General features: G+C 46.3%; 1 protein-coding gene and 1 long non-coding RNA gene across 2 annotated transcripts in view; one reads left to right on the forward strand and one right to left on the reverse strand.

Moving 5' to 3' along the window:
* B4GALT1 (beta-1,4-galactosyltransferase 1) overlaps nucleotides 1–9,919 on the reverse strand; it is a 46,814-nt gene extending 36,895 nt beyond the window's left edge. The window contains exon 1 of the mRNA XM_037036137.1: nucleotides 9,304–9,919. Within this exon, the coding sequence (XP_036892032.1) occupies nucleotides 9,304–9,718 (415 nt within the window). The 5' untranslated portion in view covers nucleotides 9,719–9,919. The remainder of the gene's footprint in view (nucleotides 1–9,303) is intronic.
* Nucleotides 9,920–10,088: 169 nt separating this feature from the next.
* On the forward strand, nucleotides 10,089–21,623 carry LOC118979795 (uncharacterized). The gene is made up of 2 exons (XR_005064994.1): nucleotides 10,089–13,199; nucleotides 21,215–21,623. It is a non-coding gene; the product is annotated as an uncharacterized LOC118979795 (long non-coding RNA).
* Nucleotides 21,624–22,539: the final 916 nt, after the last annotated feature.

Here is a 22,539-nt window from a genome sequence, read left to right on the forward strand (position 1 = left end):
CACACTCCTTAAAAGCCAGTATCCCTGGCCCAGGAATTTACAATTTAGGGCCTGTGGATTATTCTAATCTTCTGGAAAACAAAGTAGCCACAGGAACCAGTGGCCTAGAGACAACCATATCCTCAGGCCTAGAAATTCCTCCTGAGGAAATAATTCTATTGAAGCAATGAGCTGCACACAGCAAAAATGTTCAAGATTATCTATGATGGTGAAATCTGGAATGTTGAACGCTAAGGGAATATCCATAAGAATCTTAGAGAGCAGCTACAAAAGATAATTAGGATAATTATAAGCAATTTAACAGTTGAATGAAAATAGCAGAATGCAAAGTTTCACACTACAGTTGCAAAAGAGTATAATATGTATACATTTGTTAAGTAAGTTCAAGTTTCACTACACTGTTAGGCACGTGTTTTGTTACAGTGGTAGAGAAAAGAATCAAGTTTTGAAACATTTAAGGTGATGACATTTTCAATGAAAAAATAAATAAAAGAAGGAAATCCTACAAAGTAAAAGCCAAAATCTTCACAAGTAAGAACGAACTATCAGTACTGCCCTGGCCCGTGTGGCCTGGCTGGTTGGCTGAAAGGTGGTGGGTTTGATCCCCAGCCAGGCACATACCTAGGCTGCAGAAACAACCAATGGGTGTTTCTCTCTCTCATGATGTTGCTCTTCCTCTCACCCTCCCTCCATTGCCTTCTCTCTAATCAATGAGCATGTCCTCAGGTGAGAATTGGGGGGAAAAAAAACCTATCAGTGCTACCAATAATAGATAACATATATTCAGCTTATTCTACGTTAGCACTGTTTGAAGCCCTGTTATCAAGCTTCACAGCTACAGATGAGAACAGAAAGGATAACATCTTTCCCATATCACATGGCTAGGCAGAGTGATAGGAAGAAACATTCACCATGCCATTACAGAGGTTATTCATCAACTAAAATCTTTATGCCTGCTTAGTCAGAGATGACAAAATCCTCAGCAGAAGCCTCACCACAAGAGCCCTTGAAATAGGTAGTGGGTGACAGTAAACGTCACAGGGAATTTCAAAAGCCTTTCATGTTGCAGATATAACCAGGATTTCCACCCCCACACCAACCTATATAGACTTCAGGAGGAAGAGACAGAGTGCACGAAAGACCAAAAAGTCCAGCCCACTCAAACTTCAGGGATGAAAAGAGGGGCCAACGGAGCTGGGACTTGCCCAAAATGACATAATGAATTAGAAGAACCAGAACTCAGAACCCTCACTCCCGTGGCCTTCAAAGCTTGCTCCTCCTGCCCTCTGTAGACCATAAAACCCTCTTTGTACCTCTTTCTCCCTTTACCTTCCGCCCTTCAGCCCCTCCCCCTAAGCTATCCTCAGTCTTCTCCTGTCCAGCATGATCCCAACCATACCAACTCTCTCTTTTATCATCTTCTGTTCACTCTGCCTCCATCTTCTCCTCTTCCTATCTTCTCCTACCCTGCTGGTGACTGTATGCAACAGCTGGGCCCCAGCTATGATGTTCTTCCTACAGGCAGCAACTACAGGAAATTACAGGCTGTTTTCAACAGTGCACCCCTGCCCCTCTAAACCAGGGAGACTGCTCAAACAGGTGAGGTAGGACCGCTACAGTCAGTGTTTGGAAGCAAGGCCCTTCATTCTGACTCTGACTCCTCTCTCTGACCACACAGTACTGCCAGAGTCTGTCCACTGCCGAGTGGCTCCCTAAGAACAGGGGTCAGGCCTTGTTTGCATCTAACTTCCATGCTTCATTTAGTCTAGTTACCAGTGAAAATTTGCTGAATGACCAAATAAGTCCCCATTCACTCTCTTTCTTGGGACCTCTATTAACTTCTGGGTGAAGACTCAAGTCTCTGGGATAGGCAGAGACCCTACTGTGGCTGCCTGAAAAGCTCACTTGAATGCCAGGAGCTACCTACTACCTCCTACAATGCAAATATGTTTCTCTAAGTCTACCCTTATCTTGGAGTCCTTTCCTGTTTTTTCGAGCTGGCGGTCTCCTAAAACACCAACAACAACTCTGTGGTTTCAGGATGTCAAAGGCAAAAGGACATGATGCAAAACAGGAAGAAACTTTTTAAGAAAAAGTGTAAGGCATTTTTACAATGCACCCATTCATAGGGGCAGACAACGACTGAACCCCTTGCCAGGGCCCATCCCTATGATCCATGTGGTGGGGCAGGAAGGGCCCTGATCTCATACCATACTGGTCACACTGGTATGACGAAACCCCGCCCCTTCCTTCAGTGCAGCCCCCCCCACCCCCGTGCCCAGGCTCTGTGCCAAATGACCCCTGGCAGATTCCCAACCCCAAAGTGTCCCTCACAAGGGGAGAATTTAGCTCCAGTGAGGATACTACAAGTGGAAATAACTTCAAAATAGACACCTTGGAAAGAGCCTGGCACACTGGCCTGAGGTTGAATTGCTCTTAACACCCCTGAACAAGCACCTACTGCGTGCCAGACCCACGTGGTCTCTAAGCCCCCTGCTCCCCACCCCCAGCCCTGCTCCTCTCCAAAGGAATTCCTGAGAACCTACAGGTTTCTCACTTCATGACCCCCCCCCCCCGGACCTCACAGCTTCCTGTTGGTGGGAGAGCTGTGCTGTGTGTTGCAGATTTGCTAGCTTGTTGGTACACCTTCTATGGAAATAGTCAAGTCGATCATGTCAGTAATACTGGGTTAGCCAGCTGGTTGTTCACCAAGCACCACAACCCCAGTGCTCCCAAGCCCATAGTCCCACCGTCCACGGGAAACCAGGGACACAGCTGCTAAGGAGACAGATGGAAATGTTACTACGAAAGCTGACTGGTGGGGCATCACCCCACTGGTTCTCTGCTCGGCCTTATCCCTGAGAGCCTGGCCTGCTGCCTGGCCCTCCCTGCCCCAGACACTTCCTGCACCTAGTTTCCTTTTTAATCAAAATTCTAGACATAGCCTTCATTCAACAATAAATGATACTCATCTGCCTGCAACAAGCAAACATGTAATTTTCAATTTTCAATGGCCTATCCTTTAGGAAAACTGGTTTAAAAACCTAGTCCTGGCCCTGGCTGGTGTAGCTCAGTGGATTGAGCACGGGCCTGCAAACCAGAGTATTGAGGTCGATTCCCAGTCAGGGCACATGCCTGGGTTGCGGGCCAGTTCCAGCAGGGGACACACGAGAGGCAACCATACATTGATATTTCTCTCCCGCTCTCCTTCCCTTCCCCTCTAAAGATAAATAAATAAAATCTTTTTAAAAAAGTAAATAAAAACCTAGTCCTTCTCAAAAAAGCACTCCTGTATTTTGTTTTTAGAAAACTTTACTATGGAAACAATACAGAAGTGCATAAAACTTTGTGCACAAGCCTCACGAGACCCCCAGAAAGAAAAAAAAACCCTAAAACTTTGTACATCTGTGTTCAACAACTGTTAAATGATAAAAATTATGGCATATTCAATAGACAGAATAATATAGCCTTTGTGCCTTTTCAAGGTATAGAACCAAGCTTGTGACAGAACCTTAGGTGAAAAATACCAGATACCAGGCTATCTATCTCTATACCAGTCTATCTGTCCCTCTACAAAGATATCAGCTATATCCTTGAACATGCGCGTGCACACACACACACTAAGAGTAGTAGAAAATACGCCACCATACACTGTCTGGTTGACAGGAACATAAGTATGCTTTTTACTCCTTAATGTTTCAAATTATTTTCAATGAGCCTGTATTGCTTTTTACACAAAAGAAAAGAAGATTGTCAGCTCCTTAAAAAACAACAACAGGAAAAAGCGAACAACTACAGTCCTGACCCTCCCAGAGAGGCAAATCCTTCTCCTCTCTCTGGGCTTCCTGGAGGGCTCTGGAGAGGCAACAGGGGCATAGAGGAGCAGCGACATAACACATCCAGACCAGAAATTAAAACCACTGCCAAATAATTCAGCCACAGCCACTTACACAGCCGCTGGCCTTCACTGTGTAGGAACGGAGTTGGCTGAGGCATGGCTGGAAAGGAGAACCTGAAACACTGAGGGTGTGAGTCAGCCCTTCTGCCTTCTAAGGTCAAATCCCGTTAGGCCACGTTCGCCCATGACCAGCTGGCTCCCTGCCAGACGCTGTCGCCCACCCCCAAATCACCACAACATCCTTACCAACCTTCAGAAAGGGATTCCAGATCTCTCCCCAAGCTGGTGACCAGCGTAGGCCTAGATAAACACAGAGGCCCCCATGACTGGGGCCTTTACAATCATAGCCACAGCCTGGCTCCCGAACCCCTCACCAAGTTAAGGGACAGGAGGGCGCTGTGGTGGCCACCAAATCCAAACCCACACCTTGTTAACTCCCTCCACTGTCCTTCACAGTGACCTCATTGCCCAGAGAACACACTGGGCAATGCCAGAGCCAAATGTAATATGGCCACAGTGCCAGGCCCTCAAGGGATTTAGGCAGAAAGGGCAGACCATTCGTCCTACACAACTGGATTGGTAGTTAACTGGATGAGAAAAACTGGAATTTCCAGGTGGCTATGGATTCAAACAGAATTTCAGTCTCTGCTTCCTGCCAGGAATAGGCAGGGAATACTCAATAGGGAACAAGGGGTAGGAGACACTGGGTAACAGGCTGGAGAAGTGACCAGCTTTGATTTGACTACAGGATGACTGAGCCCCTTTCACAAACACCCAGAACCCAGCTGAGCCCCCAAAGTCTGGAAAGCCCCTAGGGAAGAATCCATAGAAGGGCTGGGACTGCCTTGGCATCAACTATCCCATCATTTCCAACCCACAAATTAGCCACGTCCCAGCCAGAGATTCCTTACCCTGCTGCTATCCAAAGACTAGAATGCCTAGTCATATGGCTGCTAATGTCTCATCATAATCATTAAAGAGCAGCAAGTTAAAAATTACCCAGCACAGCTAATGTTAGGCTTCAGAAATTAGAGAAACAGTCTCCACACAATCAAATGAAACCAGGAAAATAAAATGTAAAAAATAAAACAAAACTAGGACTGGAGAACTTTATACCAACTCAGGGTTTCCAAATAAGGGAACAAAATAAGGAAGAAAAGAAAGAAAAGAGGATGGTTAAGGCAAGGGAGACACTAAACACATACACACATTTCCCTAAATGTCATCAGAGCAGTTTAAATATGCCTCCTCCACCTAAATCGTGAGTTCACATTTTGTCCTCTTCCCCTCTGTAGCCCTAGCACCCAGCAGGCCTAGGACAGGCATGTCGTTGGAAGAATGAGTTAAGTGACCAAATGCTTTAGCCATCAAGGACATCCAGGCAAGTCGTCATCATAGAAGATCTTACAAAAGGACACACAAACACACCCAGTGGGATTCTCCCAAACTCTAGGCTACACAGGCAGCCCTGAGCCTCTGCACTAGGTGCCTACTGGGCAATAACTTCAGAAAACAGCATGGGGACCGGAGGCAGGAGACAGGACTTCAGCCCCAGCAGCCACTCCCAGGCTGTGTGCCTGGAGGCAGGGTCCCTCCCCTTTCAACAATGAGGGGTGGGGGCCAGGGGACTAGAAAGTTCCACCAGGGGATGCTACCATCCTAAGGTGCTGCAGTCTGAGTCCAATCCCACATTTGGTTCTTGCTCCCTGTGCCCCAAGGAGCTTACACCTGCTTCACCAGGTGAAGGCTCCCATACTTGCTCAGAGTCTGAGAAGAATAAAACAGACAGGAATCACTCCTGTCACCATCAGAAACCCAGACAGCCATGGAGGGTAGTTCTCAATGACAGCCTGATGAACAAGAAGGCAAGTCTATATATGTCAATAAATATTTTCCCCAGAAAAGTATCAGGGCAAAACTGGATTAAATAACTAGTTACCTAATCTTCCAAAGCTTAAAGATCTCGACACAGGGGAGGCTCCTCATGCCTCCTTAAGCCGTAGGATGAGACTCCACCCCAAGCTGGAAGGTGATGAGGTTCCAAGACACATCCCCTAAAGGGGAGAGAAAGCCCTTTCCCAGCAGAGGCCAGGACAGATGTCCTCAAAGTACACACTGTCCTGGGGTTATGTCCACACGTGTGCATATGTGGGAAAGGGGGGAGGGGACTGTATGCTGGCAGAGAAATACCTGAGGGCCAGTTGAGACCTCTGAAGAGACCCAGCCAATGCTTTGTCTTCCAGGGCACAAACTGAGGCAGAGGCTCAGCTGACAGTCCCCACAAAAGCCAGGGAAAATGGCTCATAGACAAGTGGCTCTATCTGCTAGCCCAGGGACCCATGACTCTCTGGTGCCCACCTGTAGATCAGAGTCTTCCTCATAGCACAGCCGGGCTAGAGGGGCCTCTGGGGTTTAAAATAAGCAGTCTCATACTCACCACCACCTCCTGCCCTAAAGCACTTTTGAGGGGACTGTACTAACAGTCCTAGGCCCTGTGTACTAACAGGTCCCTGACTCCCCTAACCTGTTCAACCTGAGGTACTGCCCACCCCCTACCTAGACCCTCTCTGGGCTGGCAGTGCTAGTGCCAGTCACCAGTCAGGTCACATTGAGCTGCTACCAAATCTAAGCAGAGATAACATTCTGGGTGGGGGCAGGGGTGGAGGGAAACTACACCAAATGCAAAGCCGCTGCTCCTCCCAGGCTGATTACATTGCAGGCAAACACTCAGGCAGTCAGGAAAAGGAGCCTCACCACCACAGTTCAATGGACTGGATGCTGACAGGCCCCTGAGGGCTGAGCGGACACCACCTACTGGCCCATCTCCCTGGGAGAATTCCCTAGGGAACTTGGAGGACTCCTCAGGAAAGGCCCACCTCCCCCCAGCAGCACTCAGCTCAGGAGACCTCACACTAGTACCTGGGTGTGCCTAGGGCAGGACCTACTGCGGCTCCAAACACTGTACCCTGCTCTACATCACAATCCTTTCTACAGACAGAGAAAGGATTCAAACCACGTCTACCTGAAATCAATCCCAGGGCTCTGTCAATCCAGTACAAATCAAACAGAGACCCCTCAACAGCCCTGCCTGGCTCCTCCATGGACGGGCATGCCCATTACCCACCCCCTACCAGCCACATCTGGTCCAGACCCCTGGACACCAGAAAGAAGAGCCAAGCTGTGGAAAGAAACTGCAAGTAGTGAAAAGGCCACAGCTCTAAAACCCACGGATGCTTTCTCCCACCAACCTCAAAACCACTCAAAAAGGGCTTTGGTAGACACCTGCCCAGCTGAACAGATACCCCACCCCTGAATCTCTATCTCTATCTCTCTCTGCCCGCCCCCCCACCCCAGGGAGACTTTCAGCTTTCTCAAGGCACCCCCCGCCCCCTGCGCCCCCAGCCAGGAACTTCCCCTCCAGGAGCTGCACCCAACCACTCAAATCTAAAGACTCAGTTAAAGTGAAGAAACACCCTCCGCCTTCACCTTCTGGGGCTGCCTCAACCAGCCGCCTGAATACCCCGGTCCCATGCCTGTCACACAAAGGCAGCCAAGCTAGAGAAGACCCAGGGCCTCTCTCCTTGCCCTCCAAAGCACTGTATCTCAGAAAGTCCCTTTGAGCCACCAATTCAGAGTTAACTGCAATTCAGAGACCCCAGCAACTGGCCACCAATCGCAACGCCATGAGCAGAGGTGAGTCACCACAGCCTCTCGTGCTTCATTGGGAAGTCCACACCTCGAACATCAATTTAATGAATTTTGGAGTCCTTTAATTTGCTAATTAATTTCTCTTTCTTTCTGCATAAAGTCCAGACAACAATTAAAAACAAAAGGACAAAACCAGGCCTCTCAGGGGTAAGGGAACTCATTCTTCCTTCTTTTCTCAGACTCTCCATGGGAGTCTGAGAAATAAAACTTCAGGTCTCAAGTCCTATTTTGTCACATACTTGACATACATAATCTCACTCAGTCCTAGAAACAACCCTGTAAGTTAAGCACGGACAACCTCAGTTTCTACAGGAGAGACTCTGAGGAACTCTACATCACACACTTAGCAGCAGGACAAAGATTCGACTTCATTTTATAGGTAGGACTAGTCTGCTTCCCAGATGACCATCATCAAGTCCAAAGGAAATCAATTTTCTACTTTAAAAAAAGTGCCCCCTGTTACCACAATTCCTGTCTGACCAACTGCTAGAGCTTCCTCTCAAACTGGATACAAAAATGTTGAAGTAATTACTGGAGATATTGAGCAAGATCCCGTAAGAGGCCTGCCCTGCCAGGGTTCTGTGGAAAAGTGTAAGAGTTCCTATCAGCAGGATCCCTGATAGGGGCCCCTTGCCAGGGCCCCTCACTCGGAACAACCGTCTCTAAACCCTGCCATTAGAAATGAGCAGCCACCTGTCCGGTAATCTTGGGAGCAACCTGGGGCCATGTTGGGCCTGACTGCCTGTGGATTACAGGTCAAAGAAAGGTCTGGGAGTAGGCTCAGCCTCCTGCTGACGTGGGGAATGTAATCCCACCCACCCAAACTCCCAGCCTAGCTGAAACAGAGGCTGGATGGAGGTTAGAGTTCACATCCTCTAGGCCAAATAACTGAGACTCCAGGCTGCTCCCTGAAAGAGGCAACTCAGTACTAACTCGTTATATTTCAGCCCTCCCATCCCCAGGGTACACACTTTATGTTCCCACAAACACCTACCACCCCGGGAAGGACCCAGCTCACTGAGGTTTTGGGCAAGAAGCAGGAGAGGAGGGTCCCTGGGCAGGGAAATGGAAGAGGAGCTGAACACAAGGGTGACAAGTTATTGAGGGTTAACTCTTTTTTACGTAAGCCCTTGTTTATAGTGTCTTATCTAATTTTTGAAAACGACTTCCTGAAATAGGTACCATTTAACAGGCAAGAAAGCAGAGGTTTAGGGAAAGTCACTTGCCTAAAAGCTCAGGAGAAAAGGTTAACTTACACTCCCTTGAGAGTGAGGTGGTTCTGTGGCAGACGTGAACTGGGACCCAGCTCCCCTTCCCACTGGAGGCCTCATCATCTGTCCTCCAAACTGGAGGTTACTCTGAGCTAGCAAGGCGAAGGCTGCTCCAAGCCCTAAACACTCAAAGTCCAACACTACTTGAGGCTTGGGCAAGAGCAGGGGAGTCTCCAAGGCCTTCTCGGGCTCTGGGGCCAGAGGGGCCTGTGGTTTCCCCATACCATCCCGCACCGACTTGTAACACGAATCCAAAGGGACTGATCTACCCCCAAGCAGCCGGGAAACAGTTAGGGATCGGGGACTCGGATTCGGAACAGGGAGGCTGGCCGTCGTGGAAGAAGGCATGGGCGACAGCCTGGGGGGCCTGTCGGGGAAATCCGAGACAGTCCCAGTTCTCGGACTGACGCAGCCTCGAGTCCTTACCGAGCAGCGGGGACTCCTCCGGGCAAGCGGGCAACGACAGTGCCGCGCTGGGCGACACTAGGGCCGAAGTCAAGTTGCTCGAGGAGCCGGGGCGAGAGTCCGCCTCTGGGCTGGAACCGTGACCCGGACTCGGTTCGGAGGTGGCGTCCAAAGGCGGCGGTGGCGGCGCTGCTCCTCGCGTTTGGGGCTCCCCGGAAGGCTCCCTGATGGCACCTGCGCCCTTCGAGCCAGCTTGCAGCGGCGTGGGGACCCCGACCAGATAGGGCAGGCGACTCAGGTCGCGGCCGGACAGGTAGTAGACCAGGGTGACGCCGAGGTGCAGAGCGCAGACGGCCACGAGCAGGCGGCAGGCCCGCTGCAGGGATGCGCCCGGCATCGCGGCGTTGCCGCCCAAGAGAGGCTCCCGGAACTTCATCTTCCCGCCGCAGCTTTAAGAGGCGGGTGGGCTACAGCTGGTAGGGCGGCCCGCCCGCGGGCCGCCGGCCAGGCGCTGCCAGACCGCGGGAATGGGGGGAGGGGGCGGGGAGAGCCGAGGAACTCGGCGCCGGACAGCAAGCAGCGGAACGCGGAGACTCCCCGCCCGCCCTGCGGCGGAGCGACGCCGAGGTGCCCAAGGCGCGGGCGGGGCCGGGGCGGGGCCGGGGTGGGGGCGGGGCCAGGAGTGCGACGTTCGGGGCGAGAGCGCCAGGGCGGGGGCCGGCGGGACGGGGGAAGGGGCGTGGCTTTGGGAGTCGAGCTGCCGGGGGCGGAGCTGCCGGGGAAGGGAGTTGTTTCCAGGGGCCGGCTGGCAGCCCTCAGGGCAGGGAGCCGCCGAGCGTTTGAGTTCGGACCCCGACGACCCGCTGTGAGCCGCGGTCCTCCCGAGCCTTGGTCCTCCCGAGCCTTGGTCCGGAGGCTTCGGTCGCTAGCGAGCCGCGCCTCCTCCTCCTCCGAGCCGTCCTGGAGAGGCGCCGCCGCTTCCTGGGGTGTTGAGGGGCGGCGTGGTGGCACCGAACAGGGCGGGGCAGAAAGCGAGCGGGTCGCTGTTTGGAGGAGTGGAGGGTCGTGGCGGCGTTAGGCCTGGGGGTTTGGAAGCTTAGCGGAAAGAGGTTGTCCAAGAAACGGACTTAGGCGCGGGGTGCGAGGACTGCGGAGGGTTCTCTGGGCCGTTCGGGCCCCTCCCTCGGCGTGCGGGGCCCGTCTCCGCTGTGGGGGCCGGGCGAGAAGACGTGGCTCACGCGGCGCCCCGTGACGAAAGAAAGTGGCTGAGTCGGCTACTCCCGCTCGTCCCAGGCGACAGGATCAGAGCCCTGCCCGGCTTGGTTTAGGGCGTGTGGGGGAGGGTGCCTCTTTCCGCGCGTCCCACCCCACCGGGATACACGCTTCAGGAGGGGAGCCTAGGGCCTCACTAACTTAACTGCCAGCGCGCGGGAGGAGAGGAGCTGGCTTTATTGACAATCAGCAAAGGGCCTGGACACAATCCTGTGACGGAGGAATTGTCCCCATTTTACAGATAGAGTTCAAGGCTCAGGAAGCTTAGGAAACTTGCATAAGATCCCACAGCTGTTGAGAGGCAGAATTCTGGCTCCAAAACTTTTACGTGCCACATGCTAACTTCGTATTGACTTGCAAGTAAGGGCTGGAGGCTGTGCGGGTGAGAGGCTTAGCCACCGAAGAGGCTTGGTTCAAATTCGATCCAGAGGCGATCCAGAGGCGGCGCCTCAGGCCCACCTATTGCCTGAGTGAGCAGACACCTCACTCCTGAGAAGGACTCATGGTGGTGCTGTCATTTATGTAGCTGGAGAAGCCAACTCTAAAGTGGGGGGAAATGATAACATAGATTGAAAGTTTATTACTGGTATAGGCCAATCAGACACAAGCTAATTGCTCTACATGTTTTATCTCATTTAATTCCAGCAACGCTGTAAAGTAGGTAGTTGCTACTGTCTACGTTTCACAGATGAGAAAACAGAGGCTCAGGAGTTGACCTTTGGTTGCGGTGGTACAGGATCCACTTTCTTCACCTGGTTTCCCAGACATCAGGCTTTTCCACGATCTTCCTCACTTCACTGGCCACTCTCGTCTTTTGATGGGTTTCTCCTCCTTTCTCTAGTTGTTGAAGTCCCCAGGCTATCATAGTCCATGATGATCTTTTCTGTCTATGCTCACTCCTCAGAGTTGATTTATAATAACTATACTCATAACTACAAAATTTCTGTCTCTAGCCCAGACCACCAGACTAATATTCAACTGCCTATCATACTGGCCTCTTAAACTCAACACATCCTGCCCCCAACAACCTACTACCTACACTCCCACTCTCACCTACCTCAGAGAATGGCACCATTGTCCCCCAGTTCCCCAAGCCCCAAACTTGAAAGGTGTCATCCGTGTGATTCTCTTACTCCCACATGCCATTTCCAGGTCCTCAGCAAGTCTTGTCAGAATTGTCAGTCTTTCAAATCATCAGAATGCATCACTCACTAACTGCTGTAACCATTCCAGACCAAACTACCAATGTCTTGGCCTTGCTTATACAGTAGCCTCCTAACTGGTCACCCTGCTTCTACCTCCTCTATGCCACTTCCCCAGTCTGTTCTCCAAAGAGCATCCGAATAGATCTTCATCAGCATAAATCAGATCCTGCCATTTTATTTAGAACAAAGTTAAAAAAGAAGCCCTATTTGACCTGGTTCTTATCTCTCTTCCCTACCTTTGTCATTCTCTACTGGCTTTAGTCTCTCTAGCCTAATTGCTATCCCTTGAACTTGCCCTATTTCTTCCTACCTCCTTTGTACTTACTTGGCTATTCACTTAGCTGGAAATACTCTTCTCCCATATTTCATTCAGATCACTCAAATGGCACCTTATAAAAAAGGTCTTCTTAGGTCACCCTTACAGAATAGTCGCCCACCCAAACTTGCATAAGCTGCTTGATTTTTTTCAGAGCAGGTACCACTACCCATCATTGGACATTTATTGATGTCTGTCTCAAACAATAGGAAATCAGTTCTGTGAGTGCAGGAACTTTCTTATTCACTACTGCATCCTAGAACTGACCCTAGAACTTGCAGTTCCTGGAACTGACCTGGCACAGACTTGGCATTGAGTAAATACTTGTTAAAATACCTGTTAAATGAATGTTTATTATCTTCTTTATAATGGGGGAAAGGGAGATGGAAAGAACTATTGCTAAGTTACTTTAGAACACAAAAGTCAAGAGTTATTCGAGTTGGTGAGGATGAAGCTAACCTAACAGCCTATGTATGCCTAGAGGAAAATGCCTGGCCAGTGAGTGAGGATGGGTCAGATTAGCCCCCATTTGAAAAATGAGGGGATGGGAAAATGGTGATTTATCTTCTATATATCTAGGTAATGGCCAGGAGACAGGATTGAGGAGAGGTTAGGGGTCATAGACCTGTCCCAGGACCCTATCTGTGGCCAGGAAGTGAGGAAAAGAAACAACACTTGCTCCATCTCCCAGGAACATGCAGAGTCCACTGAGGCACGAACACCAGCCTCACCAGCTCCTGTCCAGAGGTACCTGGAATCAGTACATTTCTTCCTACAGAAAGGTCCGGAAGGCCAGAAACCTTCAGGATAACATTGTCCAACATGAACTAGTGTTAGACAGACCCAAGGCAACCTTCTCCAGCTCTTTCCACTCTCACTTTTTTCGGGTGAAACAATCCTATTAGGGGGAGACACTTGGGGAAGGAAATTGCCACGCTGACTGGCCAAAAGTTGGGGTCCGGATTGGGTAGTTTGCCCATCCCATGTTGACCTGCCCGGACTCATTCAGTTCTCTGCTTCTCTCTGCAGGCATTTGCTCTGCCCCTTCACAGCACCTGTGTCTGCGCCTGTCAGTTTACATTAGCTTCACCCTAGTAGACCAGAAGGACACAGCACAGTGCCAGGTACATGGTAAACAGTTATTTCAATGATCTGTTGCTGAATAACACACAACCCCAAAACTCAATGTCTTAGAAACTAACCATTTCACACAACTGTGTTGGTTGCCTGGGCTGTTCTGCTTCACATGGTGTCAGCTGGAGCACCAGCACAGTTGGAAATTCCCAAATGGCCTCACTCACATGGCTGGCAGTTGGTGCTGGCTTGGGGCTGGGTCAGAGTGGGTTTGGGGGCGGGGCCTTGGTTCTTCACTTGGACCTCTCCACAACGGCCCCTCCACATGGCTGCTTGGGTTTCCTTACAATATAAGGGGTATTTCAAGAACAAAAAGATGTAGATTTCTTAAGGCCCAGCCTTAAGCATCACTTATATGGGCATTTTAGTTAAAACCAGTTATAGGGTGGTCCAGATTCAAGGGGAATAGGAATAGACTTCACCTCCTGATGGCAGAAGGAGTTAGGAAAAAATTAGCAGAGATCTTTTGTAATCCCAGTGGCCACAAATTTTCTATATTCCTCCCATGTGTAAAATACATTAATCTCCTCCAGAGATTACCCAAAGGCACTTCCCATTAAGACTTCAGGCTCAGCCTCCAGGCCCAGAATCTTATCTTACCATCTGAATCTGGCTGGCCTAGGAATGATTCCTCACGTTCAAGGAACCATGAACCGTAAAACAAATTACCTTCTTCCTTCCTCTCTGAGCAATTCTATCCAAAAGCCACTAGGAAGGAATGAGCAAAGTAGAAGTCCAAACAGCATGGACAGTGTGTAAAAGCTCAAGCATCGAAGAGGAGGGGGTGGGGTGAGGGGTGGGGAGGGTGGCAGTCCAGCACAGATATAGGAGCCCCAGCAGAGTAAAGAGGGCATCCATAGGGTGTTGGATATCAGTTCATTTACTTTGAGTGATTTTTTTGCTGGCTGTTGAGACTGTCCTGAGCCCTCTATAGTTCCTCTAAATTCTGCTTGAAACAGAAATTTCTTCTTCTGTGCTTTTTTATAGGCAGCTAAAGCAAGTTAGTTGCAACTTTGAACATTTTGCCTGGAAATCTCCAGAGCAATACCACAAGTTCATTGGATACATTTTGTACCATCCACATTAACTTCATGTTGACTGTATGTGGTTTCAGTTTCTTTTTTTTTTTAAGACTTTATTTATTTATTTATCTTTAGAGGGGAAGGAGAGAGGGAGAGAAACATCAATGTATGGTTGCCTTTTGTGCGTCCCCTGCTGGTAGTTAGCCTGCAAGGAACCGGCCTGCAACCCAGGCATATGCCCTGACTGGGAATTGAACCGCAATCATCTGGTTCACAGGCACGCGCTCAATCCACTGAGCTACGCCAGCCAGGGCTTGGTTTCAGTTTCTAATAACCTCCAGTAACAATTTCCTTATTTGCACTTGCAATCTCCTTGCTACTGTTCAGGACTCTATAAGCTTTTTGCTTCCAAAGTCAATGCTCTGTTTTAGGTTTTTGTTATGGAAGCACTGCACTTCTGGATGCCAATTTCTGTTTCAATGATCTATTGCAGGTGTTGGCAAACAGATTCCATAGGCCAAATCCAGCCCAATTTTTTTGGTAGAGAAAATTTTATTAGACCACAGCCAGCTTCACAGGTTTACCTAGTGTCTGTGTTTGGTTTTGTGCTACAATGGCAATGTTGAGTAGTGCAACAGAGACTGTCTTGCCTGTAAAACCTAAAGTACAAGGTCTGTCCAGAAAGTGTCCAGCCATGTACTATGAAAAATAGAGGAATTTCTTGAAGAGGATACAAGAAACTTTATACATAGGGCAATGACACCTCAGTCTCCTTCAAAGCAGGCACCTGTGTGAGTAGGGACCTCACACAGTTCTCCCAGTCTCCATCAGCTGCCCCATAATATTTTCCTGAATCTCACCAACAGTCTGAAATCTCTACCCTTTCAAAGGTGATAGTATTTTGGGAAAAGCCAGAAGCCACGGGGCACCAATTCTGGGCTGTAAGTGTGTTGAGTCATCTGGGTGATTTGATGTTTCACCCAAAACTGCATGAGACATGATATATATAAGTACACTGTGTTATAATGAAGCTGCCAATCACCAGCTCCCCATAGCTGCGGCCTTCTGAATTATCCAAATGGTTTCCGCAGAGGAATGTTCAAGATTAATGCAAAATTTGATACAAACTCATTGCTCCACTCACTTAGTCATTTTGAACTCAACAGCCATGCAGTACACATGCTCACTCAATGACATCTACCGCCCCCACTGACTAGTACAGTGAAGTCATCCTTGTTCACACATGTGCATTCCAGTCCATTCTCCTTGGCTGCCAGGTTATGTCGATGTCATGCAAACCATTCTTGTCACGTTAACAGTGGTTGGACTTTTTCTGGACAGATCTCATTTTCACTATGTCGACATGAGAAATGTCCAAACCTGTAGAGAATTTTTATAAGAATTTATTTGAGCCAAACTGACAACATATGCCAGAGCAAGATCTCAAATGCTGTTGAGATCAATAGTTTTGCAGCTTCTTTTATGCACTTGAAATTAAGGAGGGAAAGGAAGATTTCATGGAGGTGGAGGAAAAGCAGGGCATACTGGGCTACAGGGTGTGCTTTCTTGAGGGTGGTTGTGGCTTATTTCAAAAGTATTTTCACCTAGCTGCATAGGAACAATGGACAGATCCTGCTTAAGACAAAGATAAACCTTTTACTAAAAAGTTCTATGTCTGGGGCATGACCACCCACCATGATATGCCCAGTTAGGAATTTATGATCAGATCACTCTACTTTCCATAGAACCCCCTTTTTCACCCACAGAAAAATTACATCATTGTAATCTTTTACGTAAAAAGTTTTCCACCTATTGTTATTTAAAAGGCAATACCAAAATGAGTCTCTTAAAACAAATTATTTCTTAAAATTCAGTGTATTAACCAAGTGTTTCTCTGCTTCATGTAGTGTTGGCTTGGGTAGTAGGATGTCTGGAAGATACCAGTGTTCTCACTCACATGGCCAAAAGTTGTTGCTGGTTGCTGATTGGGAGCTTGGCTGGAACAGGTAGCCAAGGGTCTCAGTTCTCCTCTATGTGGGCCTCTCCACGTGGCTGCTTGGGCTTCCTCAGAGCACAGCAGCTAAATTATAAGAAGGACTACTCAAAATGCATAGGATGGAGTGGAAGATATCTTCAGGTCAAGTCTTGGTCACATTTGCTACTTCTGTTGGTCAGAACAAGTCACAAGGCCAGCCCAGATTCAAGAGGAAGGGAAATAGACTTAACCTGTTGATGAGAGATGTGGTAAATAACTTGTGGCCAATTTTAATCTATCACAACACAAATAAACAGTCTGTCGTGGTGCTGCTCCCATCAACACTTTCTTCTGAGTGCCCAGCTAGACTTCCTTCCGTAACCTCAAGTGAGGTTGGCTTCCTCCAGCTTCCTCCTCTTACCTCTTTACCCCAGTCTCCACAAAATGCCTGTAACACTGGTGCTAGGCCCCATATAGTGCCATTCATTTTTTTCTTTTTAAATTTTTTAAAAAATGTATTGATTTTAGAAAGAGAAGAAAGAAAAGAGAGATAGAGAAACATTGATTTGCTCTTCCACCTACCGATGAGTTCATTGGTTGATTCTTATATGTGCCCTGACTGGGGACTGAACCTGCAACCTTGGCATTTAGGGATGATAGTCTAACCAACTTAACAACCCAGCTAGGGCTTTTTAAAAATTTTATTGACGTGTGTGTGTGTGTGTGTGTGTGTGAGAGAGAGAGAGAGAGAGAGACATTCATTTTTAGCAACATCTATTCCCTGGACAGGATATGCCTACAATCTGTTGGAATAAGTTTTTTGCCTCAAGTGCTACTTTTTCAGAGCCTAGAAAGGCCACTCTAGTCATTTAGCAGGCACTTTTCCTCTTAATTATACTATCATCCAACTCATATTTTCCGTTTTAATCAACAAGAATATAATGGCAGAGATGGTTAGAAGTCCTTGCTGAAGACCCAATTTACCAACAAGTGCAGCTCTATGACCTGTCAGTTTAGGAACCTGTCAAAAAGGAAATTTGTCCTTGCTCTGACTTGTTCTGAGAATCTCTACTTCCTTTATATCTTTAAAAATCTATTCCTAGATGAGAGTGCAGTTTTCAGAATCAACTCATTCTCCCTGTGATGGACAGGTGGTTGCTGGTTGGGAGCTTAGCTGGAACTGGTAGCCAAAGGTCTCAGTTCTTCTCTATGTGGGCCTTTCCACGTGGCTGCCTGGCTTCCTGCCCTGTACTCACTTCTTCTTTCAGTAAGAGATGCCTGCCCTGTACTCATTACTTCACCCTGCCCTGTACTCATTACTTCTTTTAGTAAGAGGTGCCCATTTGTCCTCATGAGGTTGAGATAGGCTAACCTCACCACGGGCTCCTCAATGGACGGTGACTCGTATCTGGCCAGAGCAATGTTTTCCTTTGGCCACAGTGATTGGACATATTGTTTATTGGGGAAAACTTTGCTCTTCCCCCAAGACTTTTGCTGAAAATACTGAGAAAAGGGCTCTTCCTTACTTCTGGAGTTGCCAGCCTGGAGTTGCTGAGGGTATTGTAATAGTTTTCTGGGATTCCCATAATAAATTGCCACAGGTGTGTGGGTGCTTAAAAAAAAACAGAAATGTATTCTCTCACAGCTCCGGAGGCTAAAAGTCTGAAATAAAGATGTCAGCACGGCCACACACCATCTGAAAGCTCTGGGGAAGAATCCTTCCTTGTCTCTTCTCATTTCTGATGCTCTCAGCAGTCTTGGTGTTCGTTGGCTTGTAGCTGCATCACTCTAGTCTGCCTCTGTCTGCACCTGGCCTCCTCTTTGTGTATGTTTCTCTTCTGTTGATGTTTCTCCTTTTCTTATTAGGAGCCAATCATTGAATTTAGGGCGCACTCTAATCCAGTATGCCCTCATCTTGACTTAACTAATTACATCTTCAAAGACCCTATCTCCAAATAAGTTCTATTCTGAGATTTGGGGTAGACTTGAATTTGGGTGGTATACTATTCAAGCCTCTATGCTGATCATGTGGAAAGAGCCTACCAAGAAATAAGCCAACAGGGAGGCAAGGGGGATGTACCCTGGGATGGTCGTATCCGACGGCCTGTTGAATGATCAGTTATGTAACCTAGAATACCCCCCTCCCTTTTTTTCCTTAAGTCAGTTTTAAGTAACAGAAAGAAACTGACTAACCACCCATCCTTTTGCAAAGTTAGAAAATCAGTTGTAGCCTGGCCAGTGTGGCTCTGTTGGTTGGAGCATTATCCTGTATAAGAAAAGGCTGGGTTCATCCTCGCTCAGGACACATATAGGAAGCAATCAATCAATGTTTCTCTCTCACATCCCTTTCTCCCTCTTTCTCTCTCTCTCCCCACCCCCACCTCTTGTCTCTCTAAAATCAATAAACATATTTTTAAAAATTGAAAAAAAAGGAAAGAATAATTTGCACATAACTGAAGGGGACCAAAAATTTGCTACCCTGAAGCTACCTTTTGAGATATTGATTTTAAGCTATTTATTAAGAAACAAGCCCTGGCCGGTGTAGCTCAGTGGATCGAGTGCCAGCCTGTGAACCAAAGGGTTGTAAGTTTGATTCCCAGTCAGGGCACATATGTAGGTTGCGAGTTCAATACCAGTCTGGGGGTGTAAGGAAGGCAACCAGTCGATGTTTCTCTCTCCCTAAAAGCAATGAAAAAATGTGCTCAGGTGAAGGTATAAAAAATAAAAGTAAATAATTGGTAAGAAATTTGGCAAAATTGGAAGTTGATTTTTAAGCTCTGATAGGAATATTTTGAAAGTTTCAGATGGTCTTTCTGCTAGGTACTTAGAAATGCAAACACAACCTACAACTATCTGAGGCTGAGAAACCTAAGGGAAAAAAATGGAAAAGGAGCACTTTTAAAACACAAGTGTAGAAATATCTTATGCCTGAACACCCTCCCATTTCCTTTTCCCAGCCTCCTCAAACACTATGAATGACAAATAAGAAAAATTGTGTCTTTCGTACAACTAGTAGTAATTCTGTTTTTATCTGTTTGTGACATGCTTGTGTTTGTTTGTATATTTTATGTATAATATGGTATTTTCTACCTCCATATGGTATTCCTAATCTGAAATACTTAAAGCCTTAAAAATAATTAAATACTTGTATAGATTAGATATGTAATAGAAACTAACCCAAATGCCTTTCATGATCACATGGTCTAGGAAAATATTTGATATTAACTGGCTTAAATTTTGGTTAAATAGACATGTCTTTTAGAGTCATTAATATTAAATGTATTTTTGTTTTACCTGCATTTACCAAAATAAGTTCATGTTATTTCTGGTAAAATTTTATCAAAAAAATAGCTTGGATAATAATTGGTTTTTGCCGGGGTCCAGCTTTGGCATGGTTCAGAGTCCCCAAAGGATGGACAGCACAGGTGAATGAAGAGTCAGACACCCGAATGGATGCCAGAGAACAGCCAGCCTCTGTGGGACTGACCGCACTCATAGAGTTTGATTTAGGCTTTATTTTTATAAAGATTGTTGTATAACATTAAAGGAAGAGGTGTGATCAGTTAAGCAGAAAAAAACAATACAGAGGTAATTAGAAAAAGTACAAGAATTTCCATAGTTTCAGTTATGTTAAACAAAAGCTGTTTTGACCAGGAGAGCCATTAATCAGATGATCTGAAATAGCTCTATGCACAGAGTTTGAATGTCTTATTGTTTATTAAAGGTCTTAGAATTTGGCATGGGGCAAAAGGGTATGCTAGATTGAGTAGAAGTTATAGGAAATTTATTATAAAGCCTTTGTGATGTATAACTTAGCTATCTGTCTCTCTGTCTAAAATGTTTCTCTATGTACTATGGACTCTGACTCCCTGGTAACTGTTTCTATGTGCTTAGTTTGTGCTCCTCTTATTTCTTTGCCCGTCTAATTCTAATTGAAATATATTCCTGTCCAAGGTAGAGGAGGGGCTGTTACTCCATCAACTTTTAGGCATTCAGGGGCTACTTCATTAGGGGGAGACTTTGTTCTCTGGTCATGAAATTATTTTGTATAACTTCATTGGAATTATGCAAATCAATGAACCTGAAATACAGGTGTCTAACAATCCCACCACCTTTTGGTCACTAAAACAAACATGTATGGAGGGATAGACAGGAAGTCCAGCCACAGTTGCCTCTGCCTTGCAGTTGCATCTCAACCGTCCCGACCGCGTCAAGGGACGGTTGCTGGCCAGCTTCCGACAGGTTTTAGTATCTCATAGAGTTAAAAACTAATAAATTGATATAAATAAAATAAAAAGGTTTTTTAGATAAAACCTTTTAATAATAATTACATGTTAAACATAGTTTCCCAAATTTTTTGTGTAACTTAAAACTTTAGAGTTTTACTAAGTTAAATGATAAAAATTACTCAATATCTCGATGTCTCAAACAATTCAAAATTCTGAAACATTAATTATTATATTAATCTAAATTTTCCTACTTTCTGCTCCTTATTTTAGAGAAACTAAAAGATAAATTAGAATCTGTGAATGAATATGCTTTGTACTTTACTAAAAAATGCATGTTTCTGAAAAAACTTGTGAATATATTTGCCAATGAAAGAGCCTATGTTTCTAAAGATTATAAAATATATCATAAATTTGCCAATCTGTGGCAGGCAGTTAGAGAGACATGAGTAGAGCAAAGATGATGGGCCAGGTACAGAAGGTCACCAGGGTACCTAGCAAGGGACAAAACTGGGAAAATGGGACCTCACTGCCGAGGTAACCCTCCCTCCCCTAGCATATTACTGGTCATGCAGTTTAGACCCCCTGACCTTTCATATCACTGGTCATGCGGTTTGGACCTATCCTTCCCTGGCATGTCACTAGTTATGTGGTAGACCCACTTGGAGGAGGAATAAAGGGCTGAAGAGTGGCCTCATGCAAGTCCCATGTGGGGCCTTGCGTGACCACTCCCTTAAGACTTAACCCCTAGGGATAACTTCTAGGCCTCACTTGTGTTCCAGCTTCAGGCCTAGAAAAGCAGGAAAACCAGACAAGTGATGCCATGGTTAACATCAGGACCAACTGCATTGACTAATGACCCCCAGCTCTGACATTGACCGATCAACAGAAACCACAAACCCAAAAGGACACCTTTGGAAAGCGGATGAATATTTTATTGGCGTCCTCCCCTGAGACCTCCAGGTAGAAACCCTCAAGACTGAGGATCCAGCGGTGCTCTCTCTGTGGAGCAGGCCCATGCCTTCCCCACCCCCACCCCCAAGGCAGGAACATCTTCCTTGCCTCCCTCTTTCTCATGAGCTCCGATGGCCCTTCTTTTACTTCTGTATCGTGTCTCCTGAGCCCGTTTCTTCTACAGCTCAGTTCTTTTACCTCTGTGACTTTGTAAATAAACTTTGTCTTATAGTTTGAGTCTTGGCCCTAAATTCTTCCTTAGCCAGAACTTAAGTACTGAGGTTGCTGAATCGAGCTCCAGGCCGACTCCACAATCTAATACTTGATGCCGTTGTGCTGCCAACGAATCTAAAGAATGCTGATTACACTTTTCAATTGTCATTTGAAATTAAGGTTTCTAAGGGTTAAGAATTCTATAAAGTGAAAAGAAATTATGGTTTTCGTAATAAAAGGTATCAGGTATGGAGGTACATTTTAAGGGAATCGAAAGAAAATAATTTGTCCTAAAGTTGGTTATTTCTGAATAAATAAGAAGAGGCAATCTAAGAGGAATGAAGAAGGTTGTAGAACGTCTGTGGAAAAAGAATCCTGAGACAGGAAATTTTATATGTGGTTGAGCTGAATATGATTGGAATAAATTTAAGTAAATTAATTTAAATACCAAAAGTAAGCTAATACAGAATTAGAGTTAGTTCTTTTGGGGGGAGGCCTTTGTTAAAATGACAAAGCTTTTCCCGTGTTTATTCTGCTCCAGATATTATGAAACATTTCTTGCCTAGAAAACAAAGATTTTATGTTTTATTACACATTAAACAAGAAATATAAAAAACATTTATGTATTTCATACTGTCTTAATCAAGTCCTTAAGTACTTAAGAAAGCAATCTTCTCAATTCTAAGAACTAAATAAAGTTTTGCTAACAATAGAGAACTTATATTTGTCTTTGATATCTTTTATTGTCACTCTGGATAAGTGAATAATTTAATATTGTTTCACAATTATATATAATCTTTTTTCAGCGAGGATATTTGACAAACTTCATAGGGTTTAGGTTTTAAAAGGAGACTTTTTCTTAATCTGGAAATTGCTTTGAGTTATTTCAAGGAGCCCTTGTAATACCTCAAAGATTTGTTCTCTCCTTTTAAAAGAGAAA

This window comes from Sturnira hondurensis, unplaced genomic scaffold (assembly GCF_014824575.4).
Source record: "Sturnira hondurensis isolate 20B ecotype Veracruz unplaced genomic scaffold, ASM1482457v3 Scaffold0022566, whole genome shotgun sequence".
Classification (NCBI taxonomy): domain Eukaryota; kingdom Metazoa; phylum Chordata; class Mammalia; order Chiroptera; family Phyllostomidae; genus Sturnira; species Sturnira hondurensis.